This window comes from Poromitra crassiceps (genome assembly GCF_964638095.1).
Source record: "Poromitra crassiceps genome assembly, chromosome: 30".
NCBI lineage: Eukaryota > Metazoa > Chordata > Actinopteri > Beryciformes > Melamphaidae > Poromitra > Poromitra crassiceps.
In genome coordinates, this window is record NC_139652.1 from 60110 (window position 1) to 85287 (window position 25178).

A 25178-nucleotide genomic window follows, 5' to 3' on the forward strand; every position below is an offset into this window, starting at 1 on the left:
AGGTGCCTAAACGCTGCAGAGCATTGAAAAAGGTACGTAAACGCCGTTTACGTGCGTTTAGCCACCACTACAGCCCTGCCTGCGAGTGAGCACCGTCCTTCGGATGAGACGTTAAGGTCCTGACTCTCTGTGGTCATTAACTCATTGAGTGCCAGCCACTTTTGGAGAACGGATGCTCCCAGTGCCAGAGTTTCAGAGCGTTTTCAGTGATTTCTCGAGGCCCACAGAATATTGTGTGATATTACTATGTAAACACTGAACACGCACAAAGAACGATGAGACTCTATTCTATCATCTGCAAAAAAAAGTTTATTGATCCCATTTTCCGTTCTTTAGTTATGAGCCGGAGAAGATAGCTTGGTTCATCCAAAAACAGCAATTTTTTTCTAGAAGCTGAGATAATTGGCCTTTTGTGAAATTAAACATTTCAAGCACATCACTGACTCTGAAGCTAATCTTTTCTAATGTAGTCACACCTCAAAAATAATTTCCTTCAATAAAACAGTGAAGGCCAGGGAATTCTGTTTGGCAGAATAATATTTTTTAGCTACAACCAGCAGCGCTGGCCCCTGCGTGCGCTGCTGGTTGCAGCTTCTTGCTGGTCTTGATTTGCTGCTGGTGGGCATCGGATATTCTGGCTTGCGTTTGTCAATCCTGTCCTGCTGCCTGGGTCTGTCTGGGTGTTGCGCGCTGCTCTGCGTGCCCCCCCCCCCCCCCCCCCCCCCCCCGCCCCGCCCCGCCCCGCCTCGCCTCAACTGCACACTCCTCCTCCTGTCTGTGGTGGCTCTCTGCTGAGTTTGCTGTGCGCACAGTGAAGGGACATCGACATCCTGCTTTTTTACAGCGTTCCGCGTGTGTTTGTCACCGGCAACGATGCTTCCAGTTGAGAATAATAACAACTCCACGGTGTGGATGTGCGGATGTGCTGTCCGGCTCAATTGTGGGAGCAGATTGGCTGCTGCAGGCACAGCTGCAGTAACGTGCTTCAGCATATCGATGCATACGGATGCGATGCGATTTCCGTTTCCATAACGACTTCTTCTTTGTTTTTTCCTTGCCTTTCTGTTATGTGGAGAGCACTGTCGCCACCTAAGGGTTCTGTAAAATAGGTTAGACACATCCAATAGCTATAATATTTGTACATCAGAGGCAGAAGGCTTTGATCGACGCCCCACCATCAAAAAACGCAATTGACGAACATGTCCGTCCTTGGCACTCTACGTTACTATTTGAAATGACGAACATGTCCGTCCTTGGCACTCAATGAGTTAAAGATCCCATCGGCACTATACGCAAGAATAGGGGTGTAACCCTGGTGCCCTGGCTAAATTCCCAAACAGGCCTTCCTTCAATCATGGCCACCTAATCATCCCTTAACTCATTGAGTGCCAATGACGACTATCGTCGTCAATTCAAATAGTAACGTAGACTAAAGTCGTCAATTGCGTTTTTTGACGGTGGGACGTGGATCAAAGCCTGATCCATCTCCTGTAAAAATATGGTGGATGTCGAATGTGTATAAGCTATTTTACGGACCCATTAGGTGGCGACAGTGCTCTCCAGATTAGAGAAAGGTGAGGAAAAAACAGAAGAAGTCATGGGGAAACGGAAACCGCATCGGTATGCATCGATATGCATGAAGCATAACGTTAGCTGTGCCTGTGAACAGCAGCCAATCTGCTGCCACAATTGAGCCCCTCCGTCTCCGCTGCGATAGCCCCTCCACATGATTAGTTGCTGACACCAGCGTCTTTCTGAAAAGTTACATTATTCTCAGCTGGAAGCGCTGGGAGCCGCCGTTTTTACGCTGTGAAAAAGCGGGGTGCAGCGCACTTTTCAGTGCAGAGCAAACGCAGCAGAGAGCCACCAGAGACACTCCCACGGAGGAGTGTGCAGTTGAGGGGGGTGGGGCACGCAGGGCAGCATACAACACCAAACCAGACAGCAGGAGGCTCGATGGACAGATTTACAAACACAAGCTAGAATATCTGATGCCCACCAGCAGTAAATCAAGACCAGCAAGAAGGTATAGGGTCTGCGCACGCAGGGGCCAGCGCTGCTGGTTGCAGCTAAAAAATATTATTTTGCCAAACAAAATTCCTTTGTTTTCGCTGTTTTATTGAAGGAAATTATTTTTGAGGTGTCACTACATCAGAAAATATTAGCTTCAGAGTCAGTGATGTGCTTGAAATGCTTCATTTCACAAAAGGCCGATTATCTCAGCTTCTAGTTTGAAATGTCTGTTTTTGCTGAAAACAACCTATCTTCTCCGGCTGATAACTAAAGAACGGAAAATGATATCAATAAACTTTTTTTTGCTGATGATACAATAGTCTCATCGTTATTTGGGCGTGTTACATAGTAATATCACACAATATTCTGTGGGCCTCAAGAAATCACTGAAAACGCTCTGAAAGGGCTGGCACTGGGAGCATCCGTTTTCCAAAAGTGCCTGGCACTCAATGAGTTAATTGGCACATTCAGTCCTCAACTCTCCACCGTGATAGCTGATGTGTGGTGAGTGTTCTGGTGCAAACTGGCTGCCGTGCATCACCCAGGTGGGTGCTACGCATCGTGGTGGATGAGTTGAGTTCCCTCCCCCTCCCTCCCCTGATATGTGAAGCGCTTTGAGTGTCTTGAAAGTCGCTATATAAATATATTAGGGATGTCACAATATATCGTCCCACAATATATCGCGATATCAAAACATGACAATACGTATCGTTGAGATGAAATCTCATATCGTGAGAAAAAGAAGCTGAACATGGTGGCACTGATCTGCATCTGATTGCATGCTCGCTCTCCTTTTCATTGCTTTGTTTGAACAGACGAGGGACTTTACAGACACGAAGGATGAAAATGGTGAAATTACTACTACTACTACTACAGCTGCGACAAACTACTACAGCTGTGACAAACTACTACTACTACAGCTGTGACAAACTACTACTACTACAGCTGTGACAAACTACTACTACTACTACAGCAGCTGTAACAAACTACTACTATTACTACAGCTGTGACAAACTACTACTACTACTACTACTACTACACTACTACATCTGTAACAAACTACTACTACTACTACTACTACTAGAGCTGTGACAAACTACTACTAATACTACTACTACAGCTGTGACAAACTACTAATAAAACTACACTACTAGTACTACAGCAGCTGGGACTAGCTCTGTTAAGAGACAAACTGCTACTACTACTACTACAGTGGTAACCTGTGACTAGCTAGTTAAGACATGAGCTATTAGAACTGCTGCTACTACAGTATCCTGGGACCAGTGGTGGAAATGGGAAGTCAAGAGGGGGAGAAAATGTTGGCCAACATTACTGTCCCTTAGGGCCCTATCTTCGTACGGCGCTATCATTTGCGTGCCTCTTATTGCTATCTTCCCAGCGTCTTAAGCTATCATCTGCCTCCACCGTCCAGTTTTGCACTGGGATCTAAGCGCAGACACAGGTGTAGGCGTGGCCCAGGCGTGTCCATGGGCCTCTAGCCTATCATCTCCCTCCCGCAAGTGTCATTTTGCGCTCTGGCAAAGATACCGTCGGTATGTTCCGAGAGCAAAGAGAGGTTTGGGCGTTGACCGTGCCAAAATAGGCGTTCCAGCGCAATGTGTTAGAAAAAATGGCCTTGGGTGCTCTCAATTTTAACACCACCAAATAGCTGGTCTTAGCGCAAAAAAACCACTACGCCAGGCGTACGCCTGAGCGCAGACAGTATTCTCCGGGCAGTGCAGGAAATCCTTGCTTGGATACATTTACGCACGGCATGGATGTCACTCTTCAACACCTCACGCCTGCACACACTCTTCTCTCCTCGGAATGCCACGTTGATTTTCAACTATAGCCTACATTGCAGAAAAAACACACCTTGATTTAAAAATGAGAATTTGTTTGTCATGGTTTTATTAGGCTACATACTTCCCGACCATACAGGTTTGTGGTGTGAGGTAACAGTAGATTGCTTTTGAGAAAGTTGTGACTGTGTTGTGCCATAGTGAGCCACATGGCCAGTCTAAAACACCCAGGGCACCGACCCACCCCCACCCCACCACCCAGCCTGCCTACCCGTCCAGCTCCCACCTTCTCCGGGGGAGACCCCCCTCCAGCACCCGGCACCGAAAGCACCCCTCCCGGGCTACACACAGACTCCCGCCCTGCCAGACCCTAGTTCCCCTAATCCAATTCAAAACGCAAATCACTTTTTGGCACAACACCTGTGTCCAGCCAGTACAGTAACCTCTTTCCCTGCAATTGCACGCATGCAAGACCAGCTTCTCCACAGTGCGGATGGCGTGACCGCAGTCAATGGCTTAACCAGAGTGGACAATTCTGACATAGGCTATTGAAATAGGCTAGAAGTAAAATCTCACACATTCCTACCCTATTAAAGAAACAAATATTTTTAGTATAATTTAAGTTTAATATGTGTAGGCCTATGTTATAGCCTATATGAACGAAACATCTAATTACAGTAAGCGCACGCTTTGGGACATCACTGCATAATTGCGCGGCGGCACTCTCTCTCTTCCCTCTCTAGTTCCCCCCCCCCCCCTCTCTCTCTTCTCTCTCTCTGTTTCTCTGCTTGCGCTCAGCAAGAAAGAAGCTGGTGATGCTGTGGCTTTTAAGGGGAGTGATCTCACCTTGTGAATCCTGTTATGGGCATAAACACGCCTATGGAGGTTTGCGCCGAGATGACGTGAAGCGCAGTGGGCCGACACGCCCACAATTAGGGCTTTGCGCAGCACTATTCCAGCGCAAAACAGGCGCTAACGCAAATGTACCGCCGTTGCGAAGATAGGGCCCTTAGAGGCTGTAGCAGGCTCATTTAAAGCTAGTGAAGATATTGCTACAGTATCATATGAAATTAAGACCTAAGGCACCCATTGGTTGATTGATAAATAGCGCTCCAAAGTTAGGAAACATTTTGGTGACTGTAAATACAAAGGGGACTCTTGCCCTCTCACCTCAAGATATCCCACGAGTCTCCCCTTTATAGGCATGCTGACTTTATGCCAATCCTATGCAGTCATTTTAAATGACTGTTGTGATAACTTGTTATGATTTGTTCAGAGCTTTCTGACAATAATTTTAATAAGGAGCAAGACATTCATTAATTTAAAATTGAAGCACTTACTTAAAGTTACTGGTCATTCTAAATGTGTGTTTATTAGGACTATGCCAGTCTTTCTACTGTTGCTTTTGTGAAAGCTTTTAAGATCAATTAGCCTCTTGAAGAGTAGGCTGTAAATGCTGTCAAGCTGAGTCCAAATGCAATTTGAACTAGAGGGCAAATCTCTGCCAACCTTTGAACAAAGTTTTGTGGTGTTATGTGAATCCGTTTGGAACTTCGATGCATTTTGTAATTTGCTACACCAATTGCCACACCCCCTTTTGGCCAATGGGCATGGTTGGTTTTGCCACTTGCATGCAAGTTAATCTTCCTTGTTCTTCCTTGGCGCATGACCAAACTTCCTACAAAGTTTTGTGGGGTTATATGACTCCGTGTGGAAGCCGCTATAAATAAACTTTACAACCACAAACTAGAGACCTATAGGTCATTCAGGGGCTCTATGGCGTTCCTAGGTATATTGATAAAAAGAGGGTTTCTGAGCAATTTCCAGCACAGAGGTGCTCACCACCCAATCTATATATATATATATATTTTTTTTATATATTTAACTCATTGAATGCCATGGACGTCCTTCGACGTCCAATTAAATAGTGACGTAGAGTGCCACGGACGTCCTTCGACGTCCAATGCGTTTTTTGACGGTGGGACGTCGATCAAAGCCTTCCGCAGCTCCTGTACAACTATAGTAGCTATTGGAGGTGTATAACCTATTTTACGGACTCATTAGGTGGCGACAGTGCTTGCTCGGTGCAGTCCAGATTAGAGACAGGTCCGAGAAACAGCCTAAAAGCCGTGGATCAAAGACAAACCGATGCATGCTCCCAGAGCCATTTGCTCTGTCGCGGGAGCTGACATTGGCTCCGAACAGGAGTCAATCCGCGCTCACAACTGAGCCCCTCTGTCCCTGTCTGTCTGTCTGTCTGTCTGTATAGTTTCTCCACCCGATTAGCAGCCAGGAAAGCAGCCCCTGACGCCAAACCATTCAGCAATCCGGGTTGGCTCTTCCCTGCTGTGGCGCTGAGAGCCGACAGCAGCACACAAACGCAGCACTCCGAAAATATAATGGTTGCGTGAGGCTGTGTGCAGTGTGGGGAGGAGTTTACGGGGGGAGGGGGGGAGGGGGGTGGTGCACGCAGGGCATCACACAACAACTACGTCACTACATCAGAAAATATTATCTTCAGACTCAGTGAATGTGCTTGAAATCCTGCATTTCACAAAAGGCGGATTATCTCAGCTAATAATTTGAAAAGCCTGAAAACGCTGAAAACAACCTATCTTCTCCGGCTCATAACTAAAGAACGGAAAATGGTATCAATAAACTTTTTTTTGCTGATGATACAATAGAGCCAGCTCGTTCTTGTGCGTGTTCGGTGTTTACATAGTAATATCACACAATATTCTGTGGGCCTCGAGAAATCACTGAAAACGCTCTGAAAACTCTGGCACTGGGAGCATCCGTTCTCCAAAAGTGGCTGGCACTCAATGAGTTAACAAGGAAACGCCTGGTTTGGTATATAGGGACGCCCAGCATCATTATATAGCGCTAAAAAGCAAATAGCGTGTTCTCTCCTCTCAGGTTGGCAATGGGCAGCACCACAACTTGGGTGGACTGAGGTTACATCAAAATTAGAAGCGATGTTTGAAAGCATACATTTTATATAGGCCGCCAAACAGGTGCAAGGAATCACACTGTAAATTATGATAGATTATCACCGCTCTCTCATAGGTTGTTTTCTCCTGCTGCTTACTGTAAAAACGCCTGCTATTCTCAACCACTGGGCCGTGGCCCTAAATGTGCTCAAGAATTATATTCTATTAAAAACTTAAAAACTCAATTAAAATGCATAATTCCGATGACTTTTTTCTCTTTCATTTATCTGGGAAGGTGGTACTTGGAACTGTTTTAACAATCAGAAGTGGGCCTTAAGTTACAAAAGGTTGAGAACAGCTTGGACTGCTGTAAACTATTCTATTCTATTCTATTATTCTTCCATTTTGACTAAATAGCCTACTTTGGTTAATCTACTTAGTTGACCTTTTGATTCAAAATCATGCATCAAAGAGTTTGCTCTCACTCGCTCACACACACACACACACACACACACACACACACAGATTAAATAGGAGTCTCCTCTCCTCCAGTCGGCTTTGCCCCCTCGGCAGGTGGCGGAGCAAAAGTTCATCCAAAGTTCAGCTTTTCCAACAACACACACACACACACACACACACACACACACACACACCTACACACACACACCTACACACACCTACACCTACCTGCCATCAATTGGTCTGTTTTTCAGTATAGGCTACAGTAAATTGTTGCAGCTGCCTATGCGGGCATAAAAGGGTGGAAATGAGAATGCTTGGCAAAAAAAATCGATACTGACAATTCTCTAATGAATTTCTGAATCAACCAGTTCGGGTTTAATTAAAATACATACTTAGAAACAAAGCTGCTAACGAATATTTGTGTTTGGGGAACATATCCATTTGAAGTACATCAGAGGCCTCATCCGCGGCTGCACTAATCACGCAGGCTGCTGAGAAAGGCCGAAAAACATTTATGGCAGTAACGCGCACGCACGTGCATGCACACACACACACACACACACACACACACACACACGGATGAGATTAAGAACAATTATCCCTCTCCTCCTCCCATTTCCCTCCACTCCCGGCCTATGTCATCCACTGGTCCGCCCAGGGATAGAACATGAGGAGGCCTACTATGGTGTATTGTTAGTTAGTTAGTTAGGTAGTTTGTTTATTTATTTATTTATTTAGCACATTATTACTATTCTATTCTATTCTATTCTATTCTCCCCTCATCCTGGTTACAGGAATTCTGTAGTTTGTAGATTTGGTTGGGTCAGGTTAGATATTTTTTCTGCTCACGCAGCAGGGCCTCTTTTTTTTTGCGCTGAGCTGCTTACAGCTGCTTACAGCTGCTTTTCAGCATGTTGACGATACCACAATGCAATCATTTAGCGGAAACACGCCTGTTTTGGCTTGGCGGATGCCCACACCTGCAGATCCTGCCGCTAAACTGGATGGTATCGTGGCGGGACCGCTAATTTGGGGCGGACGGCTATCTCTCCTGCCTTAAGGCAGGTGCGCAAGTGTAAATAGGGGATAGCAGCTGTACCAAGATAGGGCCCCAGGTCTCTTAAAGTCTGTGACGTATTTATCGTGATGTATTCCTAAGTGAAACAGGGTAGAGAGGCGGGGCATAGCGTTTGCAGGAGTTTGATTTGACCATTGAAAAGTGGGCGTGTCTGGGATGAGGGACTGACTGAATGCGAGGTGAGTCAAGTGTCTGGACCCAGGCAACTGCCTCCGAGCAGAGGGAGAAAGCAGTCCGCTAAATAATGTCTTTAATACCTGACAAATCTGAAACCTATCAGTCACATTGCAATAGCAGTCTATGTTACAAACTCAATATAATGTCGTGGACTGCGTGCTCACTGGCTGGTTCACTGCACCCAGCCCCAGAGCAGAGTACCGGCGGTTGGCTCCCTCCAGAGGGGAACACAACAGCATGCTGTGAGCCGGCGGGCGGTCTCGAAGCACGCCACGAGCCGCAGTAAGTCGCGATATTCCTGGAATGCGATTTAATTAGCCAATTATATGTAATTTGCATCTACAATAAACAAAGACATTTACGTTAATTTTATTTTTATGTTAAAGGCTCATTTTGTTAACTTATATAACATTTATGGGCTAGCAAAGTTTGCCCATGTTGCATTCCTGCTTGCAGTTTTATTCTTTCCATGAAGATTGATTGACAGCTCTTATGTCATGATATTATTGGTTGAAATTTGATATTATTTTGTATTCTAACAAGGCTCACAGCATGCTAGTTGGTGAAAAGCTGAAATGTTCATCTTTCTGTAAATTTCAGACTTGAAAGCAGTGAAATGCAAATTAACTAGTCATATACCGTAAAACTTCCAATAATAGCCCGGGCGTTTATTATGCTAAATTGATGCAGACCCCAGGCGGTTAAAGGAGACCAGGTGGCAATTGGAGGCAGGCGTTTATTTCTTTTTTGCACGAAATCGACCCAGCCGATTTTTTTTTTTTTACAGAATTCCTGCTCAGCAAAAACGGAAAGTATCAAATTGCTTATTTAAACCAGTGAGATAGTACTTAATACACACAAGAGGGTAGGTACATACAGTTTTGAACATGCCTAGTATTGTACAACGGACTGGAATGAATAAAAACAACTGATAGCCTTCATCATCATCATCATCCAACTACGTTACGGTATCAGTTCATTGCTCTCCTCTTCTTCCTCTGCCAAACAGCCATACCATATTTTAAACAAGTAACATTAGCGTACCGCTCACACATTCAGTTGTTTGTGTTTCATTGGAAAGTCATAGCAACATCATTGTAGAACGCACGCTAACGTTAGCTACCAAGCTAACACTAACCAAACAGCACTGCAGTACTAGACAAACAAGCAGACTTACCAAATACGTAGACGCCGAGTTTCCAATACATGTCCGGTATAATGGGGATAATCCATACTGCATTTATGATCGCTGTTCCGCTGAGAGAAATGCACTTTTACAAGCCACAACTGTAACATTACGTTAGCGTAAGTTGCCCACCGCTCCCGGTTAGACAGCTTCTCCGGCACGTTGCCTACACGTCCATACTCCAATGCTACAATCCGTAGCATTAAACAATGCGGTATGCATACTTGAAACATGTCGGTTAGGCCTATATATATATATATTTTTTTTTTTTTATATTATATAAATAAAATATAAAACTCTGACAGGGGGAGAAAGTACAATCTCTGAACACGACTGACTTCCGCCTGACTTCCTCCAAAACACACGTCATTACCGTAAGTGACTGAATTCAGTCAACACAAAAACATAGCGTAGGCCTAATGGGGGGGGGGAGGAGGGGGGGGGGGGGGTTAGGGGGGGGATTGTATTTATTCTAATAAATGCCCCGGCAGTTAACGGAGACCGGCGGTTATTATGCTAAATTGACTCGGACTCGCTGCGGTTATTGGAAACTCGTCGGCAATTGGGGACTCGGCTATTATTGGAAGTTTTACGGTAATCAAATGTTTCATGTCCTCTTTAACCAAGTTGTTTTATTTGCCTAACCTCAACCAAGTTGTTTTCAAATCAAAATGTATAATGTGTGGGGGGTGAAGAGCCTCCTTTGCTTTATGGCACATTATGGCACATTCACACCTAGTACCCCAGCAGTGCCTGGGGACTACACTAGCCAGCAGAGAAGGGTCTGTTTCTGCCTGACTGACTGTGACACATTCTGTTTTCCAGGCTCTGTCTGCTGGGGATAATGCATAATTAGGCTAGCACCACAAATAACATGCATCCTATAGGGAGCCTGAGTCAAGCTCCATCTGCTGAAAGATCATGATCACCACTCTAAATTGGAGTGTTTAAAAAATGGCCCACCTTTTGATTACATATAAACCAACGCATTGTCATCATTTTGAGCACTATTGTAGGGCTGCAACTATCGATTATTTTAGTAATCGAGTATTCTACCGAATAATCCATCGATTAATCGAGTAATCGGATAAGAACCCTTTTTTGTGTTTTCAAAGGCTTATCGTAAATATACACCAAAAAATAAGATAAATCTCTTCAAATATACAACTACATTAGTTTCTTTCTTAGAAAAAACAACATTTTTATTTTTAAATTGCATAGAACTGGCAGTGGCACCATTCATCTTTTCACTTGAACATGATGGACCCGTCCTTACAAAGCTGTCCATAGTACGCTGTGATCCGCTGAAAAAGAGGTGAAATAATAATTAATATTGATATTTATTAGGTAAGTTCATAACAAAACTGGAGAATGCACATTTACACACCCTAGACCTGTTGCCTATTATTGACACAAATATCAGAATAGCAAGATAACAGGTCAGGTGGTGTAATAATTGGAGCCTAAAATGCACCAATTAAATAGTTGTTTGCAATCATCATGAGAAGAGTCGACCGGTCTAGGGTGTGTAAATGTACATTCTCCACACACACACTCTTTCTCTCTCACACACACTCACTCTCTCTCTCTCTCTCTCACACACACCAACAGGCTAGTGTGATCTCACACACACACACACACACACACACACACACACACACAACGCTGTTAAATTAGCCGTTAACGTTAGGTTGAGCTTTGTATTTCTCACAGAAAACGGCAAGCCACATCAAAAAAATGCAGCGTGAATGCAGTTACTAATAGTCATATTGGCAACGTGGCAAGCCAGCAGCACAACTACTACTAGTCTTAATATCAAGTAGCAATCATTAGCAAACATTTACATTAGCGTTGTGTATAGTTAACGTTACGTTACCTTGCTCCGCTCGACGTAGATGCGCTGGTGGATGCGTAGACTGGATGTTTACAGTTCAGGTGCTGAAGCATTGACGAGGTACTGTTGTGATATGCAAGACCCTACCCCTACCCTAAACCTACCCCCCCCCCCCCCCCCCCCCCCCCCCCCTCCTGCCAAAACCGAATCCGGCCGCCCTTACTATCGTCCCCACTACCGTATTTCCCAAATCGTACTGGAGGACGAGCCCGGGGGCATGCTTGACCTTTGCCTGAACCCACAGCTGTGTGCTGCTCCCTGGAGTGCGTTCTATCAAATGAGATAGGCTTCATAAAGCGTTAAGGACGCCGCTAAATGTGCTTGACAAAGAATCAGAATCAGCTTTATTGGCCAAGTATGTACACATACTGTACAAATCTCATTTTGATTGTTTATTATATTATAAAACACACTGAAACTCTCACTGGCACAATATTCAAAAACAGACAATAAAAGCTGAACGTCTTCTTCATCACTGCCAGTGGCTCCCTTGTCTTGCTGCAAGAGAGGCAAGGATGCTAAAAAGCAAGGATGAGACAACAACACTTGTTGTCCGTCATAATGGAACTGGAAGTGCTTTATTGGCTACACAGGCACACTTGACATATGCAATGTCTCCTCCTGTTTAATCCAAACCACAGCAGAAATCTTCACTGCGTGCTTTGCTCATGGATTTTCTCTGGCGAGTAGCTTGTAGCTTTTGCGGGAAGCTACAAGCTACTTGGGTCTATAAATAGCTTAGCTACTGAAAAAGCTACTTGGTTCAAAAGTAGTGAAGCTACCACCAACCTACTGAGAAATGTAGTTAAGCTATGTAGCTTCGCTACTTCCTGCCCAACACTGTTATTATGTTAGCTATTTCTTTCGGATCTTCATAGTCAGTGTCTTCGATGTGAAAGGTTGCTTCACCCTGTGAGAGATTGGCCAATTTTTTTTATATGTTTGTGCCATTCGGAGGCATTCTGATTTTTAAGGTCTTTTATTTTATCGTTATAAAACCTTTTTTTTGCTAATTTTATTTTATATTGCACTTTATTCCTGAGATCTTTCCATCTGTCGGTCTCATTGTTGTGGAAGGCAAACTGGCGTTGTTTGATCAAAGTTTTAATCTCGCCTTAAGGCCGCCTGTAGCACCGACACCAAAATATCGAGTGGGCTGGTCCACGCCCACTAATCTGGGTGCAGTTTATAGGCCGACGATAGAGCCCGATATGCGTGTTTATGCCCATATTAACAGGATTCACAAGGTGAGATCACTACCCTTCGAAGGAAAACTCTGCACATCTCTCTTACGGGGCAGGTGCGTAGGACAAGGATATAATTCACACAAAATAAAGAGAGTCCCGCACACTGTCCAAACTTGCAAAATTATAAATTTAATATTGTAACGTTTCGGTCTCAGACCTTTCTCAAACAAATTTGAGATTTTGTTTGAGAAAGGTCTGAGACCGAAACGTTACAATATTAAATTTATAATTTTGCAAGTTTGGACAGTGTGCGGGACTCTCTTTATTTTTTTGAGATCACTACCCTTAAAAGCCGCAGCGTCACCGCCATCACGTCTGTTATGTGACAGGAGGCAGCTTCTTTCTTGCTCAGTGCAAGCAGAGTGACAGTGAGAGAGAGAGAGAGTCAGAGAGAGAGAGAGGGGGGAGAGAACAAGAGAGGGAAGAGAGAATTGGAGGATGAACCCGTTCGGATTCGTAACGAAAATTGATGCTTTTGTAATTAGTAGCCTAGCCTATTAATTAGGCGTTTCACTCATATAGGCTATAACATACACATTTAAAAATATTTGTTTCTTTAATAGGGTAGGGATGTGTGAGATTTTAATTCTAGCCTATTTCAATAGCCTATACCAGAATTGTCCACTTGGGTTAATCTATTGTTGCATGGTGCAATTGCAGAGAGAGAGGTTACTGTATACTATCAATGGATACTGTATAGCCTACTGGCTGGTGTTGTGTCAGAAAGTGATTTGCTGCCAGAAACTCATTTCGATCCACAGCGCTGCCTCAGTGCCTCTACCCACCCTGTGCACCGACCCACCCGGCCTGCCTACCCGGCCCAGCTCACACCTTCTCCGGGGATATCCCCCTGCAGGACACAGCACACTAGCCAAACACAAAGCACCCCTCCCCACACACAGACTCCCGCCCCGCCAGACCCTCGTTCCCCTGGTAATCCAATTCAAAATGCAAATCACTTTTTCGCACAAAACCATGACAAACCAATTCTCATTGTTAAATCAAGGTGTGTTTTTTTCTGCAGTGTAGGTTAGTTAAAAATCAACATGGCATTGGAGGGAAGTGTGTCTGTGCGCGAGCTGTGCGTAATGGGCCTATTCAAGCGAGGATTTCCTGCACTGCGCCGGAGAATACTATCTGCGCTCAGGCGTACGCCTGGCGTAGAGATTTTTTTGCGCTAAGACCAGCTATTTGGTGGTGTTAAAATTGAGAACACATTGCGCTGGAACGCCTATTTTGGAACGGTCAACGCCCAAACCTTGGAACAAACCGACGGTATCTTCGCTAGAGAGCTAAATGACACTTGCGACTTGTGATAGGCTAGAGGCCCACGGACACGCCTGGGCCACGTCTACACCTGTGTCTGTGCTTAGACCCCAGCGCAAAACTGGACGGTGGAGGCAGACGATAGCTTAAGAGGCAGGGAAGATAGCAATAAGAGGCGCGCAAACGGCAGCGCAAACGATAGCGCCGTACGAAGATAGATAGGTGAAATAATAAAATTGTCAAACTGTCTTTTCATACCGCATACTCACAATCTGTTGTCAATACTGCATACATCTTCACCAAAATTGTCTTGTGACATATTTGTCATATGAGTTGATTTGCCAGATGGCATTGAGACTGGGAGTGAACTGGAAGTGAACCTGGAACCTGGAACTCAGCACCGGACGGTTCCGGCCCACTTTCAACAGTGTGATCGAGAGGGCCGCACAAAAATAACCTTGCTACCAGAGGGCCAGATTTTGCTGAGGGCTGGGGGCTGAACGGCGCCAGCGCGGAAAATTTGGGGCATTTGAAGCCAGGTTTAGAGGAATAACTCATTTTAAATTAACAGTTGTGATGTCATTATTCAGTCTTAACCACCAATATTTGACCATTGTCTCACTCACTCACTCCTATGTCACCACCTCCTCTCCCTGCAGGGCTTGAAACTAACTTTTTTGACCACCTGCTAATATGGCTGCTAGATTTTAAAGTTACCAGCCAATTAGAATTTCAACTAGCTAAAATGTTTTTCTTGAAATAAACCAGAATATGAGTGAGTTAATTTAAGCATAAGTATCAGTAAGTGGCCCGAGATTCTCAAAGCCTGTGTTGAGGGTCACACAAGAACAAAAATGCACTCTTGAAGCTAAATAAATCCAAAACGAGTTAATTATAAAAAAAAATAAAAAATAAATCAATGTAGAACAGTCATTTCTTACACATGAGATTACTTTTAGCCTTTTAGGTCACTTTCACATATAAGCTGTTTAGTCCGCTTTAAGGTTAGGTTAGGGAGTTCGTTTCCTCAGATAGTACGGTTTGTTTGGGGTGGTGTGAAAGCGCAAACGAACTCTGTTGCAGAACAAACAAACAAACTCTGGCGCGCTTGAAAACGTGGGTCTCAGTTCGCTTCCAAGTGAACCCTGGCACGGTTCGTTTGTTGTGTGAAAGCAACCCGGACTAAACACAAGAGCGCCAGTGCATCTCATGCACTCATGCAGTGCATGAGATGCACGAGTAGAAGACGGTAGACGGGAGGAAAACAAACACTGCGGCGTGCACACGTGTACAGTACCTGCGCGCTGCGTCGTGACATACGTCGTCATAACAACATCACATTTCTCAACAGCTAGACTCAGCTCTCAGTCTTAATCCGTTTCACTACTGTAAGACTGAGAATATTACTATTTAAATCTTTTCATAACGTTAGGTGGTGCTGTTGGAAGCCTTGCATCGGAGCAGGCCCGTATCCAGGGTTTTGAAATTGGGGAGGTCCAGACAAGGCAAGGGGAGGCGGATTTGGCGGGCGCCGCCGAAACCAAGTTTGAGTGCCCCCCCCCCCTTTTTTTGTGCCATATTTAGAGTAATATATCCTTTTAAATAAAAAAAATAAAAAAATAACCTTTTTTAGCCATATTTAGAGGAATATCTCATTTTTAATTAACATTAGGATACTGTTGTGATGTAATTATTCAGTATTTTCTCCTTTTCTCACTCATTCAGAGCAAAGAGGGAGATATATAGCATAATGATAATGCTCTATATCTCCCTATTTGCTCTGAATACACTTTGAAACATGACACAGACTTAACATGATAGAAATATTATCAGCAAACTTAATGACTAGACTAATTATTCTGATCTGAATGGCATATATCAAGAAACATTGACTCCTCTCTTTGCTGTATAGTGGGAGGTGCATTTTTGAGTAGGCTATTAAAATAGCATGTCAAGTTCACATTTCTTTATTGCCAGATTAAACAATTCGTATTGGTTGTTGGTTGGTTCAACACAACATGTGCGTGCATGCACGCTTCTTCTTCTTCTCTAGGCTACAAGCATGTAACTTCCTTGATTGTTATTGTTGATAATTCTATTTAAATAGGCTACATTTTCATTTCCCTAAACATTCTTAAACAAGAAAGGAACATAGTGCACTGCAAAATATTTTTAATTACATTTGTAAAAAAAAAAAAAAAAAAAAATAGTGGAAAAAAAAAATTCTCTGAAATTCTTACCGAGGTCCGGACCTCGGTGACCTCATAGCTAGATACGGGCAGGGCTGGTGACTGCGCCCGTTTTACTCGCATATGCGACTAAAAATAGAACAGTGCGAATTGTAAAATGCCTTTTGGGGCACGTGTGCGAGTACAGAATTCGACCTTCAATATATATGGGGGTTTTTTCAGAGCCTTAAAAATCTAAATCAGAACGGCATTAAAGTTGAGAGCCTGTGTCCCAGTTCACTGGAACGCAACACAGCGTTGCCTTGAACCAATGGTGACTGGTGAAAAAAAGCATGTGATATCTCGTCAGCGGAAAAACAAGCAGCTTGCAGCTTGCTCCCAGTGCGCCACAGAAAAAATGTCTAACCGTCCTCATCCGTCCAAAGTGTGGGAGCATTTCACGCACAATAATGTGAAGTGCAAAATCTGCTAAATAAGCTGAACTCGCTTATCATAGCAGAACGAGTATGATGCACGATCATCTCAAAAGGAAGCACGTTGTGGCGAATGCAGATGAAGGCTAATTAGCTTGTTAGCTCACAGGCAACCGCAACGTTAAGTTTGAGCTGCAAACGTTAGCTATTGGCTAACGATATTAACGTTAAAAGCCTGCTGTAACGTTGTCATCATAGCAACGTTAAATGGTAAATGGTAAATGGCCTGCATTTATATAGCGCTTTTATCCAAAGCGCTTTACAATCAGTAGATAGTCTACATTCACCCATTCATACACCGATGGCGGCAGGCTGCCACGCAGGGTGCCTACAACCATCGGGAGCAAGGAGGGTTAAGTGTCTTGCCCAAGGACACAGCGACAGCAGCTGGGAGGGAGCGGGGATCAAACCGCCAACCCTTGCGTCATTGGCCGACCCGCTCTACCTCCTGAGCTAAAGCTCATGTGTTGCTGACGGGAATACTGGAAACCTCATTTTACTCCGCAGTTTGCACTCTACATACTACATTTAAAAATGTGCTTGATGCCTGAGAAGACTGAAACTATTTATTTTTGTTGATATTTTGGTTGCATACATAGTGAATAGTTTTTGGTTCCATTTCCATTCCACTTAGTAGTGCCCTAATTTTATTTTGCATTATTCATTCAATGGATAGTACATATGTCATTGCACTATATGTTTTCAATTTCAATGTGTACTATTTTGCAGTTTTGCAATTTGCACTATATTACATACAAGTACATTGATGCCAGAAATAAATATTCTGCTACATGCTCTAAACTTTAAAGTTAATGAAAATATTATTTTTGAGTGAATTATCATGTTAATTGTCTTTATTTTTATTTGGCACATGCTTAAAACAACTTGAAGCTAAATTTAGAAGCTGATGATAGCTAAATCAGAGCGATTGAGTAATTGTGCAATATGGTGACTAGTCAACTATCAAAATAATCGTTTGTGGCAGCCCTAATTTAAAGAGAGAGAGAGTAGTCATAGTGCCCACCCAGTGCCCACGGAAGTCCACAATGCTTGCGAGCCTGCGAGGTAATAACGTAGGCTACTAGCCTACTTTTTTATGAAAGACTTGGATGCGCAACACCACACTTTTCAGCAGCAAGCTCCTGAAATGGACCAAGTGATGCTCGTAAGAATAGTGCTGCTCTGTTTATTCTCAACAGAAAAACTCCCCGGCTCCGCCTACCTGCATCTAGCTCTCTCTCCCCCCCCCCCCCCCCCCCCCCCCCCTCCCTCACGTGTCGGGGAGGGCGAGCTACGGCTGCATGTAAATAGAAATATTAGTGGATTTTTAATTTAGTCGGAATATTGTCATTTTCCGAATATGGGCAAAAAGCGGAATATTATGTGCATGTAAACGTAGTCACTGAAGCCACATGTACTCTCCTCTCTAGATTACGCTCTCTGCACTCCCTCTGCAGCCCGCACACGTCTAGGATTTATTATTTTATTTTATTTGTATTCTCTCTGCACTCTTGTTCTACAGGTTTGTGAATTTAATTTGAGGAATGTAACTTGCCGTTTTGAAAATATACCTCAGTTGCACATGAATACACTTTAAAACGTAGTGTACGTTTCATATTCAAATAAATGTTATTTGTTTAAAAATGTCTCCAAATATCCCTTTATTAAGGAGAAACGCATTATTTAATAAATTTTTTATCATGCCCCTAAAATTCTTTGTGTGCTCCTAGTTTTTTCAACTTAGGGGCACACATGCTCCTTCTGAAAATGCTAAGTGACCAGCCCTGGATACGGGCCTGCATCGGAGAACCAATCATGAGCATTGTGGGCGGGCCTGCTTTCTGCAGAACCGGTGCTGTCGCGTTTGCAGATAAACATATTAATCACTTAGAAACATACATAACCTGTTAATAGGATGCGTTTCATCCGGCCCCGGCGGCTAGAGGTCTTTCCCCCAGCGATAAGCCTGACTCCCCAGGCTACGTTACAGAGCCTGCCTGACTCACAGTAGCAAGCGGACCACTTCCGGGTAGGAAAAATTATTCTAAAATAAACAACAGGTATAAACTCTCTTTGCAGCACATCAGTGTCTTGCTCTATATTGGAACTATGAAACACCAAATAAAATTTGAATAATAAATGTAGGCGTGTCTGCTGCCGGCCGTTCTCGCCGGGCTCTGAACCAGATTTGGAACAGTAAATTCCCAGGCGTTTGGTGGTTAGGTGGCGCTGTTGGCGCCGCTCACCAAACGTCTGGAAACCGAGACTACTCAACAGCTGGCCCCGGCTTGCCTATCTCCTTCGGTACGTAGGCTACTCTCATCTGCAGAATGAAATGTTCAACAGCTTGCTGCCTCATCTGCTGCTCATATTGGGCACATTCTTGTTAAATAATTATTTGATAGTAAAACCAGAAATCCCAATATCGCCGGTGGTGTTGCTCCATGGTTTGTGTTTTGCGGATTCACTTGTGTTGTTCAGTCAGCGCTCAGCCAGGCAAGAAGCCTGCTGAAGAGAGGAGAGATTTCCCCTCTCTATTCTGTCCAATAGACGAGTGACTGTTTCAACCACGTGACATTGTCTAGTTTGGTGAGTTTGACAAATTGCTGTGTGAAAGCGAACCGAACCAAATCAAAATCGCAACAATGTTGCAACTTCACCCCCCCCCGAATCGCACCGAGTCCACCAGCTTACAGTATATGTGAAAGCGAACATGAACATTTGGACACTTATTCAGCTGGTATCTTGCATGTTGCACACAGGTGGCACTCGGCGCGCGGGCCGCCAATTGCCCATCCCTGCTCTATACTCTATAGAAGATACACAATGCTAAGGGTCAGCACACAGCCTTTGTGGCCATTCTCCAACTTGACATGGTCCAGTTGTGATCCATGTAGTGAACTATGTATAACCCTCTGTACAGTATATATGTTGAGTGAACTAGAGTATGTATAGGCCTCTATAGATGCAGAGTAGGTAGAGAGAGGTCTTTGGGTATGCCTGATGAATACCCGAGGAATCCAGCGGGGGCTCAGGTCCATTCAAAAGTAGTGACTCTGGGTCTGTACGGGTCCAGGTCTCAACCATCTAACCCTCTGGGTCCATTACTGTCCGAGATCCATCATGCAGGAATACCAGTTGGTTTCTTTCTTTCTTTCTTTCTTTCTTTTGTTCATTGTCTTTCTTTCATTGTCTTTCATTTGTCTTTCTTTCTTCACTGCAGATTGTGCAGCCGCAGAGGGAGGGGAGAACACTATCTCAGTGAGCTCTAATGGTGAAGACTGTGATGAGACTCACATGAGGCTCCAGCTGAAGAGGAAGCTCCAGAGAAACAGAACATCTTTCACACAGGAGCAGATCGAGGCACTTGAGAAAGGTAATGCATTAATGTGTTCATAATGCATCAATGTGTTCATAATGCATTCATGTGTTCATTTAGGAGCAGATTGAGGCACTGGAGAAAGGTAATGCATTCATGTGTTCATAATGCATTCACGTGTTCATTTAGGAGCAGATCGAGACACTGGAGAAAGGTAATGCATTCATGTGTTCATAATGCATTAATGTGTTCATTTAGGAGCAGATCGAGGCACTGGAGAAAGGTAATGTATTTTATTTTTTTATTTTTTTTGCCATTTTTAAACATAACATAACAAAGACAGAGACGAAAAAGCAATACAGGACAAGACAATAAAAACTAAGACTATTTAAAAAAACAAAAACAATAGTTGGGATGGGGGGGAAGGGGGGTGATGCAGGGGTGTCAACCTGAGCCCGCCATAGAATACAATGGTATTTGTACAACAAAGATGCCGCAGATATTAGACATGGGCTTCATTACCAGCAAAAGACAATATAAAGAAAGAAGGTACAGAGCAGAACAACACAACAACAACAAAAACCTACGTACTCAGGTAAGGAACTTGCGAACAATATCCCAGTGGTCCTCCTCTAGACCCTTATCAAAGTCCTTTAACAAACAGGCTGCACGCTCCATGTTTAATAAGTCCATGTATTCCTCCAACCATGAGTCCCTGGAGAAGCAGGTTGGTTTGCGTTCCTTCCAATGTAAAATAATTAGTCTCTTAGTGGTTAAACAAGCCAGTGTCCAGAGTCGGTCAACAGAGACGTTGTTTTTAAGCCCAACAGACATACTATAGGACATACAGAAAAAAGAAAATTAAGAAACTTCGACATTAGGGCTATTACATCTGACCATAATGTTTTTACAGCTGGGCAGTCCCAAAGCAAGTGTAGTAATGAACCTCGATTGCCGCAGTTATGCCAGCATAAGTCTTGACATTTATCATCCATTTTTGATATTCTAACAGGAGTGATATATGCTCTACAAAGTATCTTGAATTGTATAATCCTGAATCTAACACATTTAGACGATCTTAGAGCTGATCTCCAGATTGTACTCCACTGAGGGGCAGTCAAGCATACATTGAGGTCGTGCTCCCAGGCCTGCTGAACAGGAGAATATGCATCGGGGGCGGCCCTGGACAATAAACTATAAATATTTGAGACCACACCTCTTTTCAGTGTTGTATTCTTGAAGAGCTGGTCCCACTCTGAGCAAGAGGCTGGCATGACTCCCTCCCCACATTTCTTGTTTATGATAGAACATAATTGTGCGTATATTAGAAAGGAGGAGTCAGTAAGGCTAAATTGATTTTTAAGTTCTTGGAATGAAAGCAAATTATCTTAAAAAATCTGACCAACTGTTGTGATGCCTCTGCCCAGTTTTATTACTTAGAGTACCACCTCCTGCTGAGAGGATGGGGTTACTCCAAATGGGGCAGGATGGGAGAGAAAGCCCCACAATATTAAATATCCTATGCTGCTGCTTTACAACAGAACAAGAAAAGCTGATAATGATATTGTCTAACAATGGAGGTGGACTAGGACAGTACCACAGTGCTGCCAAGGAAATTGTTTTACATTTAGACATGATGGATTTCTCCAACCAATCCCAGCTACCTAGCACAGAGTCAGGTTTGTAGGCCCAAGTCAAATGATACTTTGCATTATATGAAAGATAATACTGGAATACATCAGGGACTCCCAGTCCTCCCCTCGATCTGGGTATATTTAGTTTCTTGTAAGCAATTCTTGGTTTTTGGTTATTCCAGAGGAAATTAATAAAAAGAGATTTAACGTCTTTAAACCAGTTCTGCGGAATTCTAAGGGAAATAGATGAAATTATATGCGTAAGTCTTGGTAGAACATTCATCTTCAATATCTCTACTCTGCCCCATAAAGACAGTGGCAATACTGTCCATCTGTTAATGTCATCTTTGATAGATTGAAGCGTACCAGGGCCATTGAGGCTGAATATTTTAGTAATAGGCGAGACGATATTGATTCCAAGGTACCTCATTCCATTTGTTTTCCAAATGAAAGGAGCATCCTTTAGATCTGATTTAAATGTATAAGAGTTAAGAGGAATTGCCTCACTCTTGTTCCAATTAATCTTATAGCCTGAAACTTTTCCAAATAAATTAACCAAATTAAGAATGGCAGGAATAGAGGTAGTTGGGTTGCTTAGGGTGAGCAAAATGTCATCAGCATACATATTCAATTTAAAATTATGACCATGGAAGTTCACACCGTGTATGTTGCCGCCAGAGCATATTGCACACGCTAGTGGTTCTAGGGCAGGGGTGCCCACACTTTTTCAGCTTGGGAGCTACTTTTAAAATGACCAAGTCAAAGTGATCTACCAAACATATTTATTTATATATATATACACTGAGTATACAGTGGAAAACAGTGGAACAGTGGAAAAACAGTGGGGAAACAGTGGAAAAACAGTGGAAACAGTGGAAAAACAGTGGAAACAGTGGAAAAACAGTAAACCCCCCCCCCCTCAATGCCATGCGATCGACCACACTACCTTCGCCATCGACCGGTCGATCGACGTATTGGGCACCCCTGTTCTAGGGCGACGATGAAGAGTAAAGGACTGACAGGGCAACCTTGTCTCACGCCACGTTGTAACAGGAAGGGGTCTGAGATTAAACCATTAGTTCTGACTGAGGAGGATGGGGAGTTGTAGAGAGCTTTTATCCAGCTGGTAAATTTAGGGCCAAAACCAAATTTTTTAAATGTATAAAATAAATAGGACCATTCTATCTGGTCAAACGCTTTTTCAGGATCTAAAGATGCTGCAATGACTGGTGACTTACTGGAACTTGCTTCTAACATAACCTGGAAAACCCTCTGCATGTGGAGAGATGGCCTGGGATGAAACCCACTTGGTCTATATGTACAATAGATGGGACAACTTTCTCTAATCGAAGAGCTAAAATCTTGGCCAAAATCTTGTAATCACAGTTTAACAAACTTAAAGGACGATAATTGCTCAGCTGCGCCTGATCTTTGCCTGATTTTGGCAACAGAGAGATGATGGCCCTGCACATGGAGGGAGGCATAGATTCAGATTTAAGTATTTCATTAAATAACAACAAAATATAGGGAGAAAGCTGTTCTTTGAAACATTTGTAGAATTCAATACCCAGGCCGTCATCCCCTGGAGTTTTTCCTGAGGCCATCTTTAAAATTGCACTCTCAATCTCAGCCTGTGTAACGGGAGCCTCCATCAGGTCCTTGTCAGCCAAACTAATTGTGGGAAGGTTGAAGCTTTTAAAGAAACTCTCTAATTCAGATTCATTTGCATTGCTTACTGTACTATAAAGTTTAGAGTAATACTTTTTAAAAGATTGATTAATTGCAGATGCATCACATTGTAACACCCCGTTCTCATCTCTAATTGGTGGGATTGCCTGTCTATTTTCTATTTGCTTTAATCTATGAGCTAGCATCTTCCCTGACTCATCTCCAGTTTCAAAATATGACCTACGCAAACGAAAAAGGGAAAAAGCTGTCTCCTCATGAATGAGCCTCTGTAAGTCTGCCCTGGTGGTCAGGAGGGAGTTCCTCAGTTCTAAGTTGGAGAGGTTCAGCATGTGCAGCTCCTCTAAGTACTTGAGTTTGAGGTTTAGCTTAGCTTTAACCTCGCCATGTTTTTTTTTCTCTGCTGAGGAGAAGCTGATAAGCCAGCCCCTGCAAGTAGCCTTAAAGGCCTCCCAGACCGTGGCCACACGTGATACCGAATTTTTAAAGGCCCATTCCGTTGGTTTTGGCGAGAAATAAATGTGCACAAAGTGTTTATTATTGGCACTGAGTGAATGCGCCTTGACGTAACTTAAAAATGGCGACCAGGGGCGTTTCTCTCAGACCAGCCGTTCAGAAGATACATGGAAAAACCGCAGTTTTGAAGTGGATAGCATCTCCCGCCACAGCTAGAGGATGTGACGTCTCGCGCGTTCACGAGCTTGTCTCTTGTCCTAGACGCTAACAGGAAATGGCTGAAGTAGCTTTTAACGTTACGTTCGTCGCTAGCTGCTAGCTAAAGGAAACAACAACACAGACTCCAGAAAAAGTCCAGACTAAATAAATAAATATTTATCTAATGAAGCCCGTCTGGCCAGACAGCAGCAATGTGACCGACATCGGGGGGAAACTAGAGTCAGGACTGTGTTTTCGGTTCATGAAGGAAACTTGCTGCTTGTAGCTACTGTAATGTGGTTTTGACCAGATAACGTTAGCTGCTTGCTAATGGATTTTCAAGATTCAAGATTTTTACTGTCACTCCGTAGTACAAGTATCTGACCACCTGGTCAGAAACTCTGCTAACATTACCATCTTGTGTGAAGTAATGCAACCCTAACGTTACTACTGTTATGCTTATGGTCATGGAACATTATTGTTTGACTGTAGTTAGCTGCGGTTGTGAGTCTGCCTATTAGAACCATAACGTTAGATTGATGCTATACGCGGCTAACTAATAGATTTAGCTATATTTATAGAAATTATCACCAGCCCCACTAATAACGTTACTGTCTTGTGTTGATAATGAATCTAACAGTCGGAAATATGCCTAACGTTAGCCTACTGTAGGGCTGTGCGATTAATCGATTTTGAATCGTAATCGAATTAATTAGTTAGGACGATGTTAAAAAAATTAAAATCGTAAAATCGTTTTTTTTTTTTTTTTTTTTTTTTTAATTTAAATTTAATTTTCACTTTAGCTAGGGTAAGTACGTTACCGGGGCGGCTCTCTCTCATGTACGCATGCTGCTACTTGTCCATTCTCCCCGCTGTAAAGTCTCTCTAGAGGCTGTGATACTGGCTACTAAAGACAGCAGCTCAATGGACTTATTTCAACACCTCCGACCAAAAAGCACAGAGTGAGCACTGAGCGCAGCTTGTTGCACTGCGGGCTGTAGCCTACAAGATAACGATTGCCACAACACACTCACGCGCGCACACGAACACAGACGTTATCACCAGACGATGAAACGTTGCCTTTACAGTTCACATAATAACAAAACAACACGTGAGGCCACCGAGTACTGATAGATTGGCTGTATTCATGGCTGTAAGTTAGCAGCCT

General features: G+C 43.5%; 1 protein-coding gene across 1 annotated transcript in view; it reads left to right on the forward strand.

Moving 5' to 3' along the window:
- Positions 1 to 25178, forward strand: part of LOC310800336 (paired box protein Pax-6-like) — a gene marked incomplete at both ends in the record, with an annotated part of 94085 nt that overhangs the window by 21891 nt on the left and 47016 nt on the right. Inside the window, one exon of the mRNA XM_083662929.1 lies at positions 19941 to 20093. Within this exon, the coding sequence (XP_083519055.1) occupies positions 19941 to 20093 (153 nt within the window). The remainder of the gene's footprint in view (positions 1 to 19940; positions 20094 to 25178) is intronic.